Below are 21,246 nucleotides of genomic sequence, written 5' to 3' on the forward strand. Positions count from 1 at the left end.
TTGTGAAGGATGTGACCAACCTTCTGCCCGAGTGGGAGGACGGCAACTTTTACCTGGCGAAGTACTACGACAAAGTCATGCCAATGGTGACCGACAACAAGATGGAGAAGCAAGGGAACCTCATCAGATACATTGTCACCTATTTCGGAAAGTAAGGAAAACTAGAGACGTCGTCGCAACTGTTGGACGCTGTCGGCGTGTCCATTTATTAGTGTTATGTGATTACACCGTATATAATGTGACATCATGTGATCCATAGACTGCATTGCTTAATCCTTGACGAACAACTTGTTTATTTTTATCCAGAGCGCTGCAGTATGGGAACCAGTACATCTACCAGGCTATGCCCCGTATGCTCTCCCTCTGGTTGGACTTTGGAGCCAAAGTGTGTGAGTGTGAGAAAGGTGAGTGGACAATAATTTCAGATACACGTGTGTGTTATTATCATTTGTATATTTAACAGAAGGGCCGGGCGATTAATCAATAGGCTTTATTTGCAAAGGGGAAAAACAATTTTTTGTGTCAATCAGCCCGAGTGCCTCGTGGTTTTCCGTATTTCCTTGTACTCAAGGCTTTCCTCTTTTGAAGCTGGGAGGGCCGACCGGCAGATGCGTCAGGAGCTGTCCAAGATCAACGGGATGATGAGCGAGCACTGTGCCAACCTGGCTCCCTACCAGTTCCTCACCGCCTTCTCGCAGCTCATCTCCCGCGTGTGCCACTCCAACGATGACGTCTTCACTGTCCTCATGACCATCGTGGCCAAAGTCTTCTTGGCGTACCCGCAGCAGGCCATGTGGCTCATGACGGCCGTGTCCAAGGTAAGTTTGAGTAGAATAAATGGTTAGGAATGAGGGTATAATTTATATGTAGTGTATATTTAAAAACTTTTTGCACTCAGGCTAATGGTCTTTGTCAAATGACAGTGTTGCTTCACCGCCATCTAGTGGCTTCTTGGTGCTAAACAGGGTTATAATAGTTTAGAATTTTTCATTATAGCTATGTTTTTTAATTTTGTTTTGACTTGCTAGATTTTAATGTTGTCTCCAATGTTAGCCTCAATTTTAGCTTCCAATGTTACTTCTAACAGTATAGCTAAGAAAGACTAATGTTAACGACCGTTGTTGGCTTCATTGTTAGCAAAAAAATGTTAGCTTCAGCATTATTGTTTAGATTCCATTGTTAGCCTCAACTTCTTCCTCCGAAGTCGGCTTCCAATGTTAACATTCACTCCCAGCCATTTTCACAGAAGAAATCTCCACTTTCGGCTGTTTTACTGGATTTTGACTGATTTTGCAAGGCCCACAGAATATTGTCTTCTATTGCTATAGAAACATGGACCAAAAGAAAGATTAGAGTCTCACCTTTCATCAGGAAAAAAAAAAAGCATATTTCTATCTGTTTCCGTTTTGCAACAATTAGCATTAGAAGATAGCTAAGTTTCATCATTATTCACAAACCTATTTAGAAATGTGAGTAATGAGATTTTTTCATCATGGCCTCTGTTTAATCTATTTTGCTCTGTTGCCACCTGCTGGCCGTTTGTGTAATAACTACCATTTCTTCAACCGTTCTTTGCAGTTGAGAGTCTGCATCAAAGCCTTCTGTATGCTCTAGCATAAAAAAACATTTAAAACAAATAGATAAGTCTTTGGGACACTTAAAACATTTAAAATGTAAATATATTTATATGTTTTTCAAGCAAATTAGATCATTCTAACGGTATAGCTTAAAAAGAGTAACTTTAGTGACTATTGTTAGCTTCAATGTTAGCTTAAAAAGTTAGCTTCAGCATTATCGTCCAAAGCTAGAGTCCATTATTTCCTCCAACGTTAGCTTTCTACATTAGATTCTAACGTTGCTGCTAACGTTAGCTTCATCGTTAGCTTCCAAATTAAATTGTCAATATTTGCTTCTGAAGGTGTCTTTCGACGTTACCGCTAACTTTACAACGAAGGAAGATCAACGTTAGCTTTCAACAGGAAGAACATAAACAATTTCCGCCAATCATTTTAGTATGTCTTGTGCGTCATTTGTATTCGACTGCATGCTAATGATGACGTTCTCGCCCCCATCTCCCTTTAGTCGTCCTATCCCACCCGAATGAACCGCTGCAATCAGATCCTGAAAAAAGCCATCAGCCTCAAGCAGTCTCTTGAGAAGTTTGTCAGCGACGCCAACCGGCTCACAGACAAGCTGGTGGAGCTCTGCAACAAGCAGGTGAGTAATCATTTTCACTGGGAATTACAATGGTACCTCGACTTAATATACGAGCGCCTCAACAAATGTCATCATCTCATCTTAAAATGAATCCATTTGATTTGTTTTCTCTTAGGTGAACAACGACAGCAGCAAGTTTAGCATGAGCGTCCACTTCAAGCATCTGAAGCGTCTGGTGGAGGAGCCCACCTTCAGCCAGATCCTCATCCCGCTGCAGTCCGTGCTCATCCCCACGCTGCCCTACACCGGCGGGGCCAACACCACCCACGACGCCTTTCCGGGACACTGGGTCTACTTGGACGGCTTCGAAGACCAAGTAAGGTGTTGAAGAAAAGGCTGGATGATCATATTTTAGTTTATTTGTCAGGCCGATTTGTTTGTTCTTTTGTGGCATCTGATTAGGACTGCCACAAAGGATTATTTTGCTCGTCGACTAGTTACCGATAGTAGTCGCCATTACTCAACTAACTGACAACTGCGACTACCACAATAATTCGAATCATTTGTCGTATTCTTATATTAGAGTTATGTGAATAATGATTGAAGTTGAAATTGAAATGAATGGCACGTGTGCAATTGCCTAGGTGGAGATCTTGGCCTCCTTGCAGAAGCCCAAGAAGATCAGTCTGAGGGGGTCAGACGGGCGCAGCTACACTATGATGTGCAAGCCCAAAGACGACCTGAGGAAGGACTGCAGGCTCATGGAGTTCAATTGCCTTATTAACAAGGTGCTAATAATTACGCGCCACACCCTGTAGAAAAATGTTTTTCTTTTTATTGTGGCAAGAGCGGTTTAATACCAGGTGTCTACTAGTGGGTGTTTTAATGTGCATTTTTCATTGAAGTTTTGTTTGTTTGTTTTGTTTTTCCCCCCCACTGGAAAGCTAGGGGTTATGGAGGGCCAAAACTGCCAAAATAAATAAATAAAAGTGAAAATAAAAACAGATATAAAAAATATCATTCAAAAAATATATATATATATATATTTTTTTAAATATATCCATAAATAAAAAAATAAAAGTAACGACAACAAAAAATGACATTCAAAAAATAAATACAAAAATAAATATATAAATAGAATTAAATATCGATCAATAAATAAAAATGCTCTGCTCTTACATTTATTTATTTCATGCTGCAGACGCTCTGTCAGGACGAACTGTTATTCAAATGAGGGGGCGGGGCTTAAGCGTGTCTTAGGTTGGACTCCGCCGCTGCAAGCTGCCTTTCATTGGTCGAGTGAGCGGGTCGGCGAAATATTTGTAATTATTTTTACTTTTATTTATTTATTTATGGGTATATGGGTATATTTTTTGTTTTTATTTCCATTCATATACATATATATATATATATATATATATATATATATATATATATATATATATATATATATATAGTATATATATATATATATAGTATATATAATTTTTTATATCCGTTTTTATTTTCACATTTTTAGTTTTGGTCCTCCTCCATAAGAGTGTTTATTTACACAAATAAATAAAACGTGTATGCATAGTGCTTGCGCAAGGATGCGGAGTCACGGCGCCGGGAGCTGCACATCCGCACCTACGCCGTCATCCCTCTCAACGAGGAGTGCGGCATCATCGAGTGGGTCAACAACACGGCGGGGCTCCGGCACATCCTCACCAGGCTGTACAAGGAGAGAGGTACGCCACGCCATGCCACGCCACGCCACGCCACGCCATGCCATGCCACCATGTCAGCTTTCCAGATGCCAGCCAGCACTGAGCCGTGGCGTCGGCATTCCTTTCAGGCATCTACTTGTCGGGCAAGGAGTTGAAGAAGATGATCCTGCCCAAGACCACCCCTTTGGAAGAGAGGCTCCGGATACACAGGGATGTGCTGTGCGTTCGACACCCTCCCGTCTTTTACCAGTGGTTCCTGCGCAACTTCACAGACCCCACGTCGTGGTACGATGCAAACGCTCAAGTGTATTCTTTCTGATTAAACGAGTTTAGAAATTACATGTGCAGTAGCGGGTGTTCACGGTCCCGCTATTTCCCGCTATTATTTTTTTTTCTGTTTAATTTTACAAGTGTTTTATTCTGCATCACGTTTATTTTGGGTGTAATTCCACAGTTGACCACTAGGTGGTGGGACAGTATTTAGTTTGCCACAGTGCAAATTTGAAAGAAGAATGAAAACAGGATGTTCTTTCAGTTCAGCCTAGTTTTTGCTAAAGATAATTGAATTTTAACTTGAGTCTTGCTTGACGGGCTTGGAGATATGACATTAAAATAGAATTATATTTCCAATTTCTATGAATTTTTGGGGGACTTTGCTCGTAGAAAAATGACAATGATCATATCAAAACAAGCATAGCTTTGTTTTCCCTTTAATTGTTTTTGTTTTATTTGGTGGGGACAAACTCCATTTTTTGGGGGTGAAAAACGTATATTGGAAGTTTCTCAGTGTTTTTTTAAAATTGTTTGAGTTTATTTATTTTTTTAAATTGTTTTGGATTTGTTTGTGCCCCCAATGCATTTCACTGGGCGTCAATAATTCACAGATTTTCACTATTGCTGTCCCCTATAATATATTTAAAAAAAAAAAATCTATATTTTTTTAGGTTATGTGAATATAATCTCCTTTGTCAAAAAAAAAGCCCTACATTCAGCGTGTTTTTTGTTTTGTTTTGCGTCTGCAGGTACAGCAGTCGCTCCGCTTACTGCCGCTCCACAGCAGTCATGTCCATGGTGGGCTACATCTTAGGCCTGGGAGACCGCCACGGCGAGAACATCCTCTTTGATTCCTTCACAGGGGAGTGTGTGCACGTGGACTTCAACTGCCTCTTTAATAAGGTGTGCCTGTTTGTGGCAACTCGACCTTGCCTTTAATCCGGAAATCCTTAGTTGTTTTTTTTCCCCCCGGCCAACTGATTCATCTTATTAATATTTACGCTTGTCATGACAGTAACACCTCTACTTTCTCTCCCATCAAGGGGGAGACGTTCGACGTCCCCGAGGTGGTCCCGTTCCGTCTGACCCAGAACATGGTGCACGCCATGGGGCCCATGGGCATCGAGGGTCTCTTCAGGCAGGCCTGCGAAGTCACGCTGAGGCTGATGAGGGACGAGAGGGAGCCACTCATGAGGTACCCGCAACGTCAAATTGATGCATTGTAGCATACGTAGGCTACAAGTGGCCCATATTAGCATGCGATGTGGCCCACCATTCAATAAAAATAAAAATAAATCTCAGGAACTTGTTAGGAAGAGGCCAAAAATATTTAACCCACAAATACTCGTAAAACAATATAAATATCTCAATAAAAGCAATGTATCTTAAAACTTCCAGACTTGCTTACGTAAATTATATGTTGCTAGTTTTTACTTTTATTTTTATCTCCACTGCTGCAAATTGTGGAGATTATTTTCATTGTTTCTGTAACAGTGACAATAAAACTCTATTCTATATCGAAAAAATTAATAACTAAATATAAAAATAGTGTATGAATTGTTTTGAAATGATACATACAGTAAATTCTGGACTATAAGCCGCACCTGACTGTAAGCCGCAGGTGTTTTAATGTTACCGCTACTTTATTTTCCATAATGAGGATTCTTATGCAAAACGGATGGCTGGATTGATTTTACATGAAAATTGGTATGTAATATGCAAAAATAATTTGGAATATAAAACAATATTTTTTACTTTTTTACAAATATCAAAATATAACTTGTATCTAATGTTAAGTAAGATTTCTTTTGTAAATGTAAGAAGGGTTAAAAAAATATATTCTGAAATAAAATGTAAAACTATTAAATATTTACCAGTTTTAGAAAATCTACAATTTTTTTATTAAATAAGTAAAAAACTATTTTTTTCTCATAAACTTTGTAAGAATTAATAGGAAAAAAAGATTCTCCACTCATACAGCACTTAATTCCTCAAAGGTCTGCCAGAAGCATTTTTTTTTTAATGTTTAATTTTTTTTACGTTTTGCTTCCCAGTGTCCTGAAGACCTTCCTTCATGACCCCCTGGTGGAGTGGAGCAAACAAGGCAAAGGACTTTGCAGAATCCAGGCCAATGAAACCGGAGAAATCGTCAACGAAAAGGTGTGCGGAACCTTTCCACATTCTCTAAACCAACGCCCGACTGTTCATCGGCTGACTGATTTAATTGGCTGCTAACAGATTGGCCGTTTTTCGTTTTTTACACGACCACATTACAACCTAAGACAAAGATATTTTTTCTCTCTGTTCTATAGTTAGAAGAATACAGTATTGTAAAATAGCAAAACGTGCCTGTAATTCATATCTTTATTTACCAAATAATACATTTTTTTTAATATATATTTTTTATAATCAGCCAATTCATAGGCCATCAAAATTTTACCCTACCAAATATTGGAATCAGCATCGGCCTAAATTTTTTATTTTTTATCATTACCTACTCATTACCTACTCTTAACTCATCTGCTTCACCCGCCAGGCCAAAACACACGTGTGCGACATCGAGCAGCGTCTCCAGGGTGTGATCAAGAGCCGCAACAAAGTTCTTGGACTTCCTCTGTCCATCGAGGGCCACGTGCACTACCTGATTCAGGAGGCCACGGACGACAAGCTGCTGTGTCTTATGTATGTGGGCTGGGGCCCCTACCTGTAAAGTGCACTTCTACTTCTACTTGCGTTCATGTTCACAAGCCTCAGTTAACGAAGTTAGCGTTAGTTCCTGTTTTCTGGAAACTGACATTTATGTACATGTTCTTTTTTTTCTCGGCGCCACTATGTGAGTTTGTCGGGTCACTTTAAGTTCACTGACACTGGGCCGACCGGGCCGGTATGAATTTCAGAAATAAATACGATGACATCGACACGTTCTTGCTTTTTAAAAAAGATGAAATATTAACATTTTCGTTGTATTCACCTCAATTGATCAATCATCATTGATCCTTTTACTATCCTGCGCATCAGGGTAAATCCTTCCATAAGGAATGGCTTGAGCAATTTATTAAGTAAAATAAATTATTTTATATCAAAAAAAATTCTAAATCAATGATCAAATCAGTGAATGTGAAATACGTGATATAAAATAAAATAAAACATTGTAATTAATGCTGGAGCGGCCGCAATGAAAAATGTGGCGTCCCATATGTGACCCGCGGGCCAGGCTGTTCTAATCCCTTAACCCTCCTTAAGGGAGTCACAAAGGGAGTCACACAGTCACCTGCCACCTTTCTTTAATCCCTCTACAAGCTGTAGCAGGATTTTGCCACAGAAGATACGACAGAATTTTTCCTTTTGTTTTGTTTTTTTATTTGGAGCCAGTCATGACTTTTCAAACTCAGAAAGTGACTGTGTTTTTTATTGTTACTTTTTTACTTTTTGTGAACTCTTGGCTCCTGCTGGAGCTCTATTTTTGACGTAAAGCCACGGAAATAACGCAGACCAAATGATGGAAGACTTTTATTTTCTCCAAAGCTTTTTTTTTTACTGCTCAACATTACAAAGCTAGACAAATTGAATCTATCAAGATCCAAGTTATAAATATATTTTTTATGATTTAACCATGCAACTTTTTATTTTCCAGATGCCATTTTACCCCGATAACATCTATTTGCTGTTGCTGTTTATTTGTGTAAGTGCTTTGGCCATTTAATGGGAGCACTACATACAATAGAGGTGAATTTCAATGAAATTTAGATCTTACGGACAAGTAATTGCACTTTGGAAAGGTAAGGCTGGGCAATATAGCCTTAAAATAAAATTCATATTTTTACCCCCCAACAAAAATCATATTTTTGATTCATTTTAAGAGATGTCCTCCACCTTTTGGTTAGAAAAGAAAAAAACTAATGACATTATTCAGAACAACTTTCATGTAATAAGTCCCACGTCAACAACTTAGCTCTATATTATTATCTGAAGCTAATGATGGTTAACACTGCAGCTTTGCTTACCTTTTGAGTTTGACCGCGGCGCCAAAGTGGCTCTTTTGTTTAGAAAATGTCTTCATCATGTCGTTGGCTAAGAAACATAGCGTGTGTTTTTTGTAAGTCCCTGTTTGTGAACAAACTTCCGTTTCACTTTTACTTTGGCGGTTCATACCGGAACTTCACGGGCCGATTTTAACTAGTCACCTCTTGTCTCAGAGACGTCCATCAACCGCACCGAAAGCTTCAAATTTAAATATTTAACATTTTCGTTCACAAATATTTTTATTTGTAGGCCTTTCTTTTATGACCTTAACGAAGGGGTATAGCGAAACTGAAGGCTGAACGGACAAAAACAACACGACGACGTCATCTTGTGTCATATCGTCACAAGCTAATCTTGACCCAAATGAACATGGCGGGGTCAGCGGGTGGCCGGCGTTCACTCACCCGGCTCACCTAGCTTGGTTCCCGGGGACAGAGGAAGACACTTGGACTCCGGTTCGGAACATCGGGTACCACGCTCCTCTCGACCTTGGCGAAGTCGTCATGGACTTGACGCGGTTGGCCAGCGACGCCGGACAGTTCATCAACCGGGCAGTCCAGGTAAAAATAACACAATAAAAAAAATAAAAAAAATGGTGCTAGCTGGCGTCCGTATTTTCCCCCTGTTTAACCGGCCTGTTCAGTTTCCATGCATACATTTGTTTTAGTTTAATTTTGACCCGTGCCAAGAATATCTTCATGATAGTTATCTCGATCAAATTATGAACGCATCCTTCCAAAACGCTCGTGTGACATTAATAAATTGATCATTAATCATCGTTTTGAATAAAAAGGCAATGTGTATTGTTTATGATAATCATCTACAATCAAATATTCTTAGATTTTTGTTTTAACCCTTCAAAGACCAACAGGTGCATGTTTCTGGGAAATGTATACACACAATTTTCGGGCTTGGTCCAAGGTAAAAACAGTATAAATATTTTTATTTTTTTTCCCGGGCTTCAAGCTTAAGCCAAATCAACTTTATTTATTTAGCACCTTATTATACATTTAAGTCAAATCAACTTTATTTATTTAGCACCTTATTATACAACTGCAACTCAAAGTGCTTTACAAAAAAAACAAACATGCACTTTAAAGTCATCCGATAAGACCTTCTACCCTGATGTCGTCGTCGTGTGATTTCTAGTACACGGGGGAAAGTCTTGGCCAGGCCGACAAGACCGACTTGGACCCCGGCCTGGAGGAGCTCCTTACCCGGGTGGATGCCACCAAGACTTGGACCGACCTCATCGTCTCACAGACGGAGGCCATGTTGCAGCCCAGCACAAGTTAGTGATATAATGAATGAATGTTGACTTATAAGGTTTTATTAGCCATCTATCAAATGTCAATTTCGGTCAATAACAGGGGGCATAAAATGTCAGCCTCCTTGGATGGCTGAGAACGGATGGATTTATCTGTGTAATTCATATTCCACAAATCCAATATGAATCAGAATACTGTGTTAAGACTAGTTTGAAGAGTCACCGAATATTTTTTAAGTTGGCAGCATTGACTGCTTTTGTAATCTAGTTTCTCTCCGAAACCATTTTTTCCTAATATCCTTTTTATCTTGTGCCGAGCAGCGGCGCGGCTGGAAGAGCGACTGTACGAGCATCTGGACTGGCCCGCCCCCTCTCGACCTCGCGCTCAAGAGCTCCTGGGCGACCAGATGATTCAGGCTGGGCTGGAGATGGGAACCAACAGCCCGTATGGTGAGTCGGCCTTCGTCGCCATCCTAATAATCTGAATGTTGTCATCACCACGGCAGGGGATGTGTTTTCATATTCAGGAACGTCACTGCTGAGGTGCGGCGAGGCTCAGAAGCAGCTCGGCGAGGCCCACAGGAAGTTTGCCCAAAGCGCCAACATCCATTTTCTTAGTCCTCTACGACGTTTTGCCGCATGGGAATACATAACCATGCAGGTACCACGGGCAATTTTTAACATCGGCAATCCAAATCGGCCCCGATTATCAAGTATGTGTGGTCCCCGTTTTGTATCACAATCTATCAATTGTGTTCAGGAGGAGCGCAGGCTGTTGCTGAACAAGCGTCTGGACTTGGATGTAGCCAAGAGCAGACTGAAGAAAGCTCACGAGGCCGAACAAGAGTCCAGGGTGAGCAGGATATGAAATAGGAAAAGATGAAGTGATTGTTGTACAATTGACGGGAAAGTTGAAAGTCGCCCCCATCATTGCCTCAGGACCTGAACGCAAACCCAATGGAGGACGACTACTTCTCGTCTCACGTGTCCTACATGTTCCGATTCATGCGCGTTCGCTGGATGAAGGTTAGTCGGCACGATTCCGCTCGATGCCAAAGTGTCGCTGACTCGACTTTACTCTCAATCTCTCTCGTCCAATCAGATGTGGGCGCAGGAGATTTCTCAAGTGAGTGAGTCCACACACGCTATGAACACCATTTTTCATAGCTAAACCATTTTCAGATTTCTCCGGAGATGCTCAAGGAGATTCAAGTTGTCCTGAATCTTTTCCTTTCATTTGTTGGCTATTGGATGGGCTTAGGATATATATTTTTTTATTTTTTATTTTTAATAAATTGGTATGCTGTGAATACTTGATCCAGACAGTATTTGCAGTATTTAATTTTTTTAATTATTTTTAATACATTTTAAAAAATGTCAAATACTGTAACCTCTATGGCCCACCTGATTAATTGGCCAGCCAATTTAATTGGTAATTAATTTTACTTTTAATTAATTTTATTATTTTTTTTTTTTTTTTTTTTTGGGGGGGGGGTTGCTGAATGTTTTTTTGTCTTTTTTTAAATTACATATGATTATATTATAAGCCAAATATAACATTCAACCCCCCCCCCCCCCCACACACACACCAAATAAAAAATAATTTGCCAAAAACGTCAGATTTTTGCTGATTTATCTCTCTGTTAAGATAAAAAAGATAAGTACTGAAGCGCAAAAAATTGTAAAACAGTCAAATGTTCTGCCTATAAATCATCTTTGTCCTTGAAAATGTTAAGGGGTTAAAAAAAAGAATATTTTCCACATTAATCGGCCGATTGATCGGTGATTCCAATTTTATACTGCCAAATATTGAAATTGACATCGGCCTAAAAAAATAGGCCCAAATATCTGTTAGGCCTTAGAAAACTCTTTTCATGTTGACGTTATGGGGTGTTGGGAATTTATGAGGGCTGAAAATGAATAACCGTATTTCCCTTTTGGAATGAAGCTGTAACATAAAAGTGATACTCCGGATGCTCGTTTCATTTGTTGTTGTTTTTAGGCGGAAATGGAGCTGAGGATCTGCGAGTCTTTGTTCAATCGGCAGTCGGAAGTCACGCGACAGCTTCTGGGAGAAATTAGCAACACCCATGTGCGTACGTACGCGCACCACTTTGCAAATCCTATTTCCAATCCAGCAGGATAGCGTATTTTTTGCCTGTTTTGAACACCGGCGCGTGCTGCCCAGAGACGCCATTTTGTGGTGTTTTAGTGACACATGGGTTGTTTGTATTATTATTTTATTTTTTTTGTCAGGACAAGCACATGCAGAGCCTGAGCGACTTTGTGGACGCCCAGACGTGTTACTTCGCCCAATGCAAGCAACATGCCCTGGAGCTCCACAAGCAGCTGGCCAGGTTGGAAACCTCACATTACTTTGATGTATTAGGACAAATTCAAAAACTGCATGTATGCATTGTTTTAATGCATTTAATGCTATGATATGTTTTGTCATCATTAACATTTTTAAAGAGATTTGTGCCTTTTGATGAAAACACCTTGAGAACGTTGTAATGTTTTCAATTGCCTTGTTGTTCACATGACAACTGTATCATTTTAAAAAGTTTTTGAGAGGCTTTATTGTAGGATTTTGTTTAATTTTGTATTATTCCTGTTAATTGTCACTACATTCGCATTTTTGACATTTTATTTTGCAAATGATTGTTTTTTTTTAATCACATTAGTTTTAAACTTAAAATATTAGTGTTTAGAAATATTGTTTAAATATATTAATTACTATTAATATATATATATATTAATTATTATATTAATTTGTTTGTATATATTATTATACTATCACTCCAATGTAATTGTTTTAAAATTAATTTGCAATTTTTTTTTTGTATTTTGTATTACAATTATGAGTATTTATGGTTATTTATTTTTAACATATACTTTAACAACTATTGTTAATTTAATTGCATTTAAAATTTTAATTTAAAATTTTTAGTTTTTAAATATAAATATCTACTTTACCATTTTGTATTTTAGCATTTTAAAATATAGTTTTATTAATATATTGTCAGTATAGTGAAAATATTACATTTTAGTAAAAAAATTTTATCAACATAATTCTATACTTGTTTTTTTATTTCTATAATTTAAAAAAATGCAGTGTAATGTGAAAAAAATGCTTCTTTGTATATTGTTATTAACTTATTACCATACTTGTTAAAGTCTCTTTCATTGTACATATAGGCATAAAAAAAATAGGTATTCTTGAATTTAAAAAAAAAAAAGAAAAAGATTAAATTCTATTTACAAAAAAAAAATTCAATACAGTATAAAAATATTTTATTTTTTTAACTTTCTTTACACAGCTTCAAATGTCCATTTTTAAGTTGGGCCTGATTCACTTAAGTCCATCAAATGTAACTTATTTCTATATTTATGCTTAAACATAATTTGGGGAAAAAACAAATAGTCCCCCGTCCCCATTTTGACTGTCAAATGTCCCTGCAGCATCCCGGCCGTGTTGTGCTCCAACAAGTGGCAGTCGTCAATCACTAACGGGGCCCCGCCTCGTTGTAATCATCCTTCTGCTGAGCAAAATCCCGCTTCTCCGACCTCCGCTGTCGTCGTCCACCACCTTCCGGAATTCGACCAAGACTCTTGGACGACGGGAGCGAGCGCTAACAACAACAACAACAACCAAGAGACTGATCACGCCTGTCTATCACAGCAAGAAAATCCTCCATCTTGTGAGTCCGTGTCTCTCAACTAAAGAGTCATGAGTCGTCGTCGTCCCCCCCCCGTCATGGTCAAACAAATGGCTGACAGGTGAACTACTACTACTACTACTACTACTATTAGCTATTTTAACCAATAGGTATGGAGATATGGCTCGCGGGTTAAAGGTCAAAGCGTGTGTTCCGTTCATAGCTAACACCGAGCAGGCTACTTTAGATCCTGTTGGATTTTGGACGTGTACCTAATGAAGTGTCTGAATTCTAACCCAAAACGAGGCTTCATACTCTGTTGAGCTCATTTCCACCCGTGTCACTCTGTGTGCGTGCGCGCGTATCCGTGCACGCATATGTGTTTCGAAACCAAGTAAGGTGAAATAGGATCGTTACACACACACACACGCGGTGTCACCCCCTCAGTGGTCCCAATAGGTCAATTCAAGTTCCAGTTTTCACCTCCAGATGTTGTTCATTTTCCACTCATAGAGGCCATGTTATGTAGTGTGTAATGGGGGGGGGGGGGGTGCATACATGATGTAGATGATGTCATCATCAACATGTAAAGGACAGGAGGTGTGTGTGTGTGCGCTGTCGGTACAATGTAGCTGATGTCAGCGCTGGGCTGGCATGTGTTTAATGTGGAAATAAATCTGCAAACAGTAACATGGGGTTCTCAAAATGGAGATTTTTTTTTTTTCCAGGGTGCAAATTGTCCCAAACAGTTTTTACAGGATGTACAATGAAGGAATAACACTTAAAAGTCGAGATTCGATACATCACAACCTCAAGTGTGATTCTGCTTTTATACAAAAAAAACATTTAGTTGATTGCAAAAATAAATTATGATTTGTTATTTATTGAATCAGATATTTAGCTCTTCCGTGTAAATAGCAGCAAACAACGGTGTTAGCCGCCGAGTTAGCCGTTAGCATGACATGCTAGCTAAAGTTGTCAACACTAGGCAAAACAATGGAACAAATTAAGCTCAGTGTACTGTTTGTGTAGGAGTCATTTTCATATCATTCAATTAATAACGGTAAAGATACTCTAGTGTAGCATTTTTTTTTTTTTTTAATGTAGGCGTTCAAAATGGCATCTATTGAGGTGAGTTCCTTCATTTTGAAGTGGAGCAGAGGCCACAATTGGAGCATATGTCGCATGAACAACATGACTGTTGCTTCACAATTCCCAGTTGTGTGATATTTAATTGCAGCGTTTCCTACAAGTCAGCAAAAAAAAAAAAAAAGTACAAACCTCAACTAAGAATTGTCCCTTGCGATTGGTCGACTACATTTCCTGCCCTTTTGTTTTTGTTTTAAAGTCATTCCATTAGCAGAATAAAACATCTTGTGATGAGTGAATTACAGAAGAATAAATTGTATGATTAATGACTTTTTTTCTCCCCCCCCCCCCACCTCGCATAAGTAGGAAAATGGTGCATTCGCGTCAGTCAGACCGGATGCAAAAATGTTCAAGTGTCACAAGGTACGTCCTCTTCCTCCTAAATGTTGTCGTTGATACTGCGTCAGCAAAATATTTGACGTTTGTAAGATTAGTATTTCGCGCGCAAGGCCGTAAATCAGCAGTTCAGTGCGTCGTACCTTTGGTTCATAATCCAGTACAGCGAGTGAACAGGATGGGAAAACATTCCAGTGCTTTTCTGTTGTGTAAACAGGAACACATTAACAGAGAAAAAAAAAATGCAAACTGGCAGATTCTGAAATGAAAACAAATCTCGCGATATGTAAAATCAATATTTCTTTATATTACATAAATCGCTCATGACAATTTGTTGGGGAACTATGAATTTGAAAATGGAGAGGGAAAAAAAGGTTTAAAAATTTTAATAAATAAATGAAACTATCTGCTTTTTTTTTTAAATTTTTGTTACACATTTTAAAATTATTCTTGGATGTAGAAACCTCATAACACCTTAACTGCTTCAATATTATGAGGAAAATGGCAACAATCTTCTCTTAAAAAAAATTGTGTTTTTTAGGAAAGTGCCACATCAATAGCTTGTGTTCTTTTTGGGGGAAGTGCAACAATAATTTGTCTTTTTAAGGAAAGCAAAACTGCAAAATGTCGCTCATTTTTTCCCGCAAAGAATAGAGAATGTATGCATGCGGCTATTTTTTATTGTCAGTCTACATGTGTTGCGCCGTGTTTGTGTTCAAATATCCGTTACTTAATTTTTTTTTTTGAAAAAACGATAACACCGTGAATATTGATGCTAATCATTAGCCCACCAATGGCTTTTCCATTATATGTTAGCGTTAAGCTAGTAGGGGCGTTCTTAAAGGTGAAGTTTGCGGTGATTATTTAAAATAAACACACTTTTTGTCATGTGTGTTAAAACTTTATGTGAGTCGGTAGTATATTATTACACCGAGGCTGAAAGAAGCTCTAGCGAATGGCTACAATAGTTTCTTGGCCATTTATTTAACTCTAACTTAACAAAAGTTAAAAATAAGTCATTTGGAAAGCTTTCGATTCCATGTCAAGGGATCGAAATCAACCCCCGGCACCGATGTCGCTTTTCACCTCGGGTCATCAGGTTAGTTGATTGCCTTTTTTTACGTTTGAATTGACTGTACACAACAAGAAACCGGTAACATTTCGTTTTTTGCCAATTAGCCATCATGAAAAAGTCAGGCTAGCAATGCTAGCAGCTACTCCAGCTTGAGGGCAAAGTTGTTTCAAATAAGATGGATGTCATTTTTTATGTCAAACATGCTTGCTCTATTCTTACCTTGTATTTGACAATCTTATGGTTGTGTTTTTTTTTTTGGGGGGGGGCACAGGGGAGGGACCCACACAAGATTATTACACAATGCCGCGACCCTCGTGTCAGGCAGGCTACGTCAAGTGGAGCACGAGGGAACGCTTTGCGTTCTTTATTTGAGGAACGGCGCTTTCATCGCCTCGCTCCCCTCGGGTTTCCCTCACGCTTGTTTTCCCTGCACCTTATTTTTGTTTTATATGCGTTTTTATTATTTGGTTTTTATTTGCATGTTTTTTTCTAAATAACATCTATAGAAATGTATATTTATTTGTATATATTTTTTTTAACAATTTATTTTAATTTATCATGATTTTTTAGATTTATTTAACTCTTTTAATTTACTTCCTATCATCCAAGAAACAAAATCAAGTTATCTAGGGAGAAAAAAATCCCACTGCGCAATCATGAAACAACCTAAAATTGTGCTGATTGTTTTTTCTGGCCATGTCTTGTTCCCCTTCCCGTGCAGAACACCTCAATGGATCCCCGCGTCGTCCGCACAGGATGCTGAGTGTCAAGTCTTGTTTTTTTTTTGTTTTTTTTTCCTGAGGACCGCCAACACCTGGTGACCCTCAGATCACATCTGCGACAAAAACATGGTCACGCGAGGTAAAATGAAAAACGACATCTCTATATGTGTCAATGTCAAGGTCACGCAAGGCCCACGCGTTCTCATCCTGCATTTTGCAGCTGGGGATTGTGAAGGATGTCCTGAAGGAAGTCCAATTGTTCACTTCATATAACATTGTCTGTTCTCTCACAACAAAAATTTCATACAAAATTTAACAGCACACTTTTTTGGGATTGTGTATACCAATTTAAGTGGAAAGAATTTTGATATTACAAATTAAAAAGTAAATTGGAAAATTCATATTTTGGAGGAATTTTCAAAATGAGTATAAAACATAAAACCGAGGAAGTGCATCAGTTTAAGGGACAAACTAACATATCATAAATCAAACTCGGACTTTTTAATAGGGGTGTCAGACAATTCAAATTTTTAATCGTAATTAATCGCATGACTTTAATAGTTAACGACTCATTCACTCCCAGCCATTTTCACTAAATCCTCTTCACTCCCGGCTGTTTTACAGGCCCACAGAATATTGTGTTATCTTGCTATCAAAAGCTAGATGAAAGTCTCTTCTTTCATCAGAAAAAAAAGTATATTTCTATCTATTTCCGTTTCGCAGCAATTAGCATTAGAACATACAGTAGCTACGTTTTATCATTATTCACAAATCTAATGAGAATTGTGAATACATGAGCTTTTTTTCAACATGGCCCTGGTTGATCTCTTATACTCTGCTGCCACCTTCTGGCCGTTTTTGTAATAACTACTGTTTCTTCAACTTTTCTTTGCAATTGAGAGGCTGCATCAATGCCTTCTGTATGCTCTAGCATTAAAAAAAACAGATAAATACTTCTTTGGGACACTTAAAAGATTTAAAATAGAACGTATATATATATATATATGTTTTTTGGAAGGAAATTAGTTAACTCACGATTAATAGCGAATTAGATTTTAGTTCTAAATGTATCATAGATTTACAATAAAATATTTTATATTAAGTTTTCATACACTTGTTAACTTAAAAGTGGAAAAAAATTTAAACTAATAGAAATATGGCTGCTTCTTTTCGTCATTGGTACAGTAATTTCATAATTCATAAAATTGAGTGTGATACTGATTTGTGTTGAGGTCATTTTTCTGCCACTAGATGGCATAATCGCATTTGTAAGACGGTGACAGCTCAGTGCATTTTTCTTTTCATTTTAAGAGCTATCAAATTTTTACCATAAAGTAACTTCTCCATAATGTAACAACATGGCTGTCACGATGTTCAGGATGAATTCAATTTTATTCTCGAATTAGGATGCTTTTGAACCTCCTTGCAATGCCCCAATTTCTTTCTCCAAGTCGGACACTTGACACGTTACCTCCACTGTTACATTACTCACATCGCGCCCCCGCCCCTGTTAAAGACTCCGTCAGCACCCCCCCCCCCCTCCCACCCGGACCTCCTCCTCCTCCCTCCAACTGAGTTTATAAGGCAGCTTCAGTTGTCTCGCAGCGAGCACTTTTTACTGGGCCTACACGAAGCCAGGTGCCAAAAAAATGTTTGCTGTAAGGGTATGGGGGGTGATGAGGGTGTGGGGGGTGCTGTGCGTGATGGCATGCGCGGGCGCGTCGCCGCACCTCAACCAGGTGGACTACGATGACGTCTACGACAACGAGGTGTCCCGACAGCAACATGAAGGTACGTTTACATCTTTTCTATTGTCTTTGCCATTTAACTGTCAAATCAGGACAACTGCTTTCAATGTAATAAATTACATGTATATTTGAATTAGGGCTGTCATAATTAGTGCGTTAATTTTGAGTGAAACGGCACGATTAATGACTGCCCCTTACTTGTAAAGCCTGTAGTGGGGGAATTCCAGTCGCAACACAGCAGACACGTCCACGTAAAAAAATGACCGGTAATAATAATGCATATATTTGTGGAGATTGGGGTCAAGTTGTATTTTAATTTAAAAAAATGTGCCGAATTTCACAAAATTAGATAGCTCTTAATATGAAAAAAAAAAAAATGCACTGAGCTGTCACCGTCTGACAAATGCAATTATGCCATCTAGTGGCAGAAAAATGACCTCAACACAAGTCAATATCACACTAAATTTTTACCGTACTGTACATTTATTATTTATTTTTTATTATTACAATTATTATGAAATTACTGTATCTATGACTAAAAGAAGCAGCCATATTTCTAATAGATTAACATTCTTTTCCACTTTTATGTTGAGTAATAAAACTTAGAAAAAATACTTTATTGTACATTTTATTGCAGATTTAGAACAGATATAAAATTTGCAATAAATCGTGAGTTAACTATTGAAGTCATGCGATTAATTACGCCTGATACTTTTTTTAAATTTTTGTACTGTTTTTTACGGAAGCGTATTGTATTCACTTGAAGGGAAAAAAAGTTTTTATGACTTTGTTTTTTGTGTGTTTTTATTTTATTTTCATTTTTTTCTGAATATTTGCTTCTGTTTTACTGCATTTTTTAAAAAAATTACGGCGAAAAACAGAGCTCCAGCTTCAGAGTAAATATTTTTCCTGTTTATTTTTTTTTAAATACTTTTTTTAAAATTTTCTGTTTTTCTGAATAATTTTTCTTCCAGTTTTAACGAATATCCCCCCTTTCCATTTTTAGTAATATCTTTTATGACATAAAAAAAATTCAGTAAGACAGAAGAAATGTTCAGAAACACCGAAAATGTAACGAACAAAAAAAATCTACAAAAAAACAATGATTATTTATTATTATTATTATTAGTTATTTTTACAGTAAGTGAATGCAAAGCGCTTCCGTAATTTTTCATGTGTTAATTTTAATTTCATTTTGTATTTATTTTATTTATTGATGTATTTTTCAATGAATGTTTCATCCTATATTTTACTCTATAATAATAATAACAATGCATCAGATTTATATGGCATATACTGTTTTTGACTGTTTTTGCTTTGACAAACTTGACATTTATCCTCCCTCAGATGATTCCACGCCGCCGCAAACACCGTGCCAGTCTGCCGTGCTCACCCGATGGGACAAGCTCTTCATCGCTTTGGAGAACTCTCACATGAGGCAGAACATGCTGCTGGAGTCTTCGGAATCGTGCTGCGGGGCCATGGCGTCCCTCAGGGCGCAGGTGGACCACCTGGCCCGGACGGCGTCCCGCCAGTGCCCGCCCTGGCAGGCCGCCTTCAAGATGCTTCACCAGGATCTCCTGGAGCTCCGTGAGGAAGGCGAGGCGAGGGAGAGGAGGCTCGACGCCACCCTGCAGATGTATAATCATTCCAAGGCCTCGCCGTTGGGTGCGAAAGAACAAGAAGTGACGCAGGAAGTGACGTCACCCCCCGCTGACGGCGTGGAAAAGGAGCTGGTTGCCATAGCGACCGAGCTGCAGAGGCTCCATGTGCAGCTCAGCCGAGTCATCCAGCAGGCGGGCACACTGAGGAAGGATAGAGGAGACTCGTGAGAGGCTCACACCAGATGGACTGCTGTCTTGCGGTGGATATTAAAAGTCTACACACCCCTGTTCAAATGGTAGGTTTTTGTGATAAAAAAAAAAAAAAAAAGATAAATAATTTCAAAATCTTTTCACCGGGCAGTAAAAATAAACAACTGAGATGATGTGGTAGCGTAAGTGTGCACACCCTCTTATAACTAAGCAGTCAGTGCATACCTGCCACCATTTCAATAAAGTTCAGATATTCTAGTAGGCTTTTCCTGACATTTTTTTTTTGCCAGTTTGACAGCATAAGTCAAAAAGCTTTATTTTTATTATTATTATTATTTTTTTTTTACAGGTATCAATCAGGAGAAGGGTACAAAGGAATAAACAAGGCATTAAATACACTGTGGGACACAGACAAGACGTCATCAAGTGGACAAAATATGCCACAACAGCAACATTACCGAGAAGTGAACGTGCTTTCAAAATTGATGAGAAGAAAAGTGGTCAGGGAGGCCGACATGAGGCCGACAACAACACTGAAGGAATTTCTGGCGAGTACTGGATGTTTAGTACATATACATGACAACAATCGACCGTCTTCTTCTTACGTCTGGGGTACGGTGGGAAGATGGACGCTTTCAAAAAAAACACTTGAACGATCCCAAATGCATGAAAATGTTTTGGTGGAATGAACTTTTACAAAGTGCACTGAATTATGAACAGTTCCAAATAGCAGTCAGTGTTAGCACAAAACTTTTAGGCTTCTACTAGAAAGCAAAAAAAAAAAAAAAGGCAGGAAAAGCTTACTAAAACAACAACTTGATTTGGGGTTAAGTGGCACTTTAAATGGGGGCAGGTTTTGGCTGACTCCCACGTAACATGAGTGTGAATGTTATTCAAATAGTTAGGAGGGTGCGCACACTTGTGCAATCTCATTATCTAACTTATTTTCACTTCCCTTCTCAGAAAAGGTTTTTTCAACTAGAGTTATACAGGTTACAGGTCATACTGATAGTTTTCCGATAAGTTTTAAAATGATTTCTCTTGGTCTTGTTTTTTTATATCACAACTTCACAATAGCTGACTTTTGAATAGGGGTGTGCAGACTTTTTATATCCACCATGTATTTGCACATTTGGATTATTATTATTGAGGATTACCCCCCCCCCCTACCCCTCTTTGAACTTTTTTTTCTTCCTTTTACTCTGGATGCATTTGAAGTAATAAAAAGTATTTAAAAGAAGCCCATTAGCCTTGTGGAAATGTGTCCTCCCTCCGCCCACACGGACCTTTTCAAGTCGCAGACCTCGCACGGTC

General features: G+C 38.4%; 3 protein-coding genes across 6 annotated transcripts in view; all 3 read left to right on the plus strand.

The window, feature by feature from the left end:
* Positions 1-7,057, plus strand: part of atr (ATR checkpoint kinase) — a 33,122-nt gene extending 26,065 nt beyond the window's left edge. For both annotated transcript variants that reach the window (XM_077561647.1, XM_077561657.1), the window contains exons 37-48: positions 9-151; positions 307-404; positions 589-818; positions 2,083-2,217; positions 2,333-2,533; positions 2,802-2,945; positions 3,737-3,887; positions 3,995-4,151; positions 4,889-5,042; positions 5,183-5,334; positions 6,194-6,299; positions 6,676-7,057. In XM_077561647.1, coding sequence (XP_077417773.1) covers positions 9-151; positions 307-404; positions 589-818; positions 2,083-2,217; positions 2,333-2,533; positions 2,802-2,945; positions 3,737-3,887; positions 3,995-4,151; positions 4,889-5,042; positions 5,183-5,334; positions 6,194-6,299; positions 6,676-6,849 — 1,845 coding nt within the window. In that variant the 3' untranslated portion in view covers positions 6,850-7,057. The remainder of the gene's footprint in view (positions 1-8; positions 152-306; positions 405-588; positions 819-2,082; positions 2,218-2,332; positions 2,534-2,801; positions 2,946-3,736; positions 3,888-3,994; positions 4,152-4,888; positions 5,043-5,182; positions 5,335-6,193; positions 6,300-6,675) is intronic.
* Positions 7,058-8,577: 1,520 nt separating this feature from the next.
* On the plus strand, positions 8,578-13,778 carry LOC144049074 (endophilin-B1-like). Its single transcript, XM_077561702.1, has 10 exons — positions 8,578-8,722; positions 9,312-9,453; positions 9,751-9,879; positions 9,957-10,090; positions 10,190-10,282; positions 10,369-10,455; positions 10,532-10,555; positions 11,432-11,521; positions 11,686-11,786; positions 12,892-13,778. The coding sequence occupies exons 1-10, from the start codon at positions 8,666-8,668 to the stop codon at positions 13,151-13,153; spliced, it is 1,119 nt and encodes a 372-aa protein (XP_077417828.1). The 5' UTR covers positions 8,578-8,665; the 3' UTR covers positions 13,154-13,778.
* LOC144049083 (pentraxin-related protein PTX3-like) lies at positions 12,988-21,172 on the plus strand. 3 transcript variants are annotated; one of them, XM_077561728.1, is made up of 4 exons: positions 12,988-13,130; positions 16,370-16,509; positions 19,466-20,018; positions 20,282-21,172. In XM_077561728.1, exons 2-3 carry the CDS (start codon positions 16,497-16,499, stop codon positions 19,948-19,950), a joined length of 498 nt encoding a protein of 165 aa, XP_077417854.1. In that variant the 5' UTR covers positions 12,988-13,130; positions 16,370-16,496; the 3' UTR covers positions 19,951-20,018; positions 20,282-21,172. The 3 variants fall into 3 exon arrangements, with proteins under 3 accessions (XP_077417854.1, XP_077417845.1, XP_077417838.1); XM_077561719.1 differs by having other exon boundaries at positions 13,062-13,209; XM_077561712.1 differs by lacking the exon at positions 12,988-13,130 and having other exon boundaries at positions 15,198-18,161.
* Positions 21,173-21,246: the final 74 nt, after the last annotated feature.

Source organism: Vanacampus margaritifer, chromosome 1, assembly GCF_051991255.1.
Source record: "Vanacampus margaritifer isolate UIUO_Vmar chromosome 1, RoL_Vmar_1.0, whole genome shotgun sequence".
In the NCBI taxonomy this organism is placed as follows: Eukaryota; Metazoa; Chordata; class Actinopteri; order Syngnathiformes; family Syngnathidae; genus Vanacampus; species Vanacampus margaritifer.